The sequence below is a fragment of the Echinops telfairi genome, unplaced genomic scaffold, assembly GCF_000313985.2.
Source record: "Echinops telfairi isolate 266 unplaced genomic scaffold, ASM31398v2 ScPeMD7_7469;HRSCAF=8507_0, whole genome shotgun sequence".
Taxonomy (NCBI): domain Eukaryota; kingdom Metazoa; phylum Chordata; class Mammalia; order Afrosoricida; family Tenrecidae; genus Echinops; species Echinops telfairi.
In genome coordinates this window covers 50,920,083-50,921,193 of record NW_022111372.1, presented here as the reverse complement: position 1 = coordinate 50,921,193, position 1,111 = coordinate 50,920,083, and the positions used below count along the sequence as shown (strand labels likewise).

The window sequence follows — 1,111 nt, the reverse complement described above, 5'->3', positions numbered from 1 at the left end:
GTGAGTCGGCACCGACTCGATGGCAGTGAGTTTGATTTTGTTTTTCGTCTCATTTCTCTATTTCCTAGCTTCTGAAGTCTGTACTGTTTTCTTATGGAGTTTTAGGAGGGAAATATTGGAGATAAATGTTGAATCCTCCATGTTTAATGGGAAGCTTCCTCCTACATGCCTCACAGGACCCCCTCTCCCTCCCCCCTCCCATCCTCTTCCCATCCTTCGGATATTTGCTTTACCACCTATCTGCTGCCACGCAAGAAATCACCTCAACCTTACCGGTGAAACATCACAGTTCCTGTGTGGTGTGAGAAGTCCACGGTTTGGGGAGGGCTCCATGGGGACGGCCGTCTGCGGGTCGAGGATCTGTTTCAAGGGCTCACTCACAGGCTGGCTGTTGACTGGGAGCTGACTGGGCTGTGGGCTAGGGGACTTGATGACTTTCCACGTGACTTGCTTCAAAGGGCCACTTGGGCTTCTTCCCAGCCCGGCAATGGAGTCCACGAGTGAGTGCTCTGAGAACACGTGTGGTGAAATTAGCTCCTTTCTGTAGCCGTTTGACTTCGTTGCTTGGACAAGCAGCTTGAGAGAATTTCCCCTTAAGCCCTGAGGAATGACCTCTGCCCCTGCTTTCTACCACAGAGGGTTTGTTGTATTTCCTGGGTAAGCATAAACAGCTTGGCTTAATACTCTGGCCCTGGGCTGCAGTCTGTGTGCGATTAGCATGTACCTTGCAGACATTGGTCAATATACTATGCAAATATGTGATGATGGACTATGCAAATGAGATTGCTACAGCCTTCTACACAAGCAAATGAACTATCTGTTACCTCCTGCCTGGCAGGGACCAAGCCTTGAAATTGACAGGAGCTGTGCATATATGTAGCCAACCCCACAGAGGAGCTGTGCATATACGTAGCCAACCCCACAGAGGAGCTGTGCATATACATAGCCAACCCCACAGAGGAGCTGTGTATACAGGTAGCCAACCCCACAGAGGAGCTGTGCATATACGTAGCCAACCCCACAGAGGAGCTGTGCATATACGTAGCCAACCCCACAGAGGAGTTGTGCATATACGTAGCCAACCCCACAGAGGAGCTGTGCATATACGTAG

General features: G+C 50.4%; 1 protein-coding gene across 2 annotated transcripts in view; it reads left to right on the top strand.

Annotated features, from left to right (window-relative positions):
* Positions 1–1,111, top strand: part of CDHR2 (cadherin related family member 2) — a 74,555-nt gene that overhangs the window by 14,376 nt on the left and 59,068 nt on the right. Inside the window, exon 1 of one of the 2 annotated variants that reach the window (XM_045284956.1) lies at positions 7–25. The exons of the other annotated variant lie outside the window; for it this stretch is intronic. Coding sequence (XP_045140891.1) covers positions 20–25 — 6 coding nt within the window. The 5' untranslated portion in view covers positions 7–19. Of the gene's footprint in view, positions 1–6; positions 26–1,111 lie in introns of those variants that run through there. 2 annotated transcript variants of the gene reach the window in all.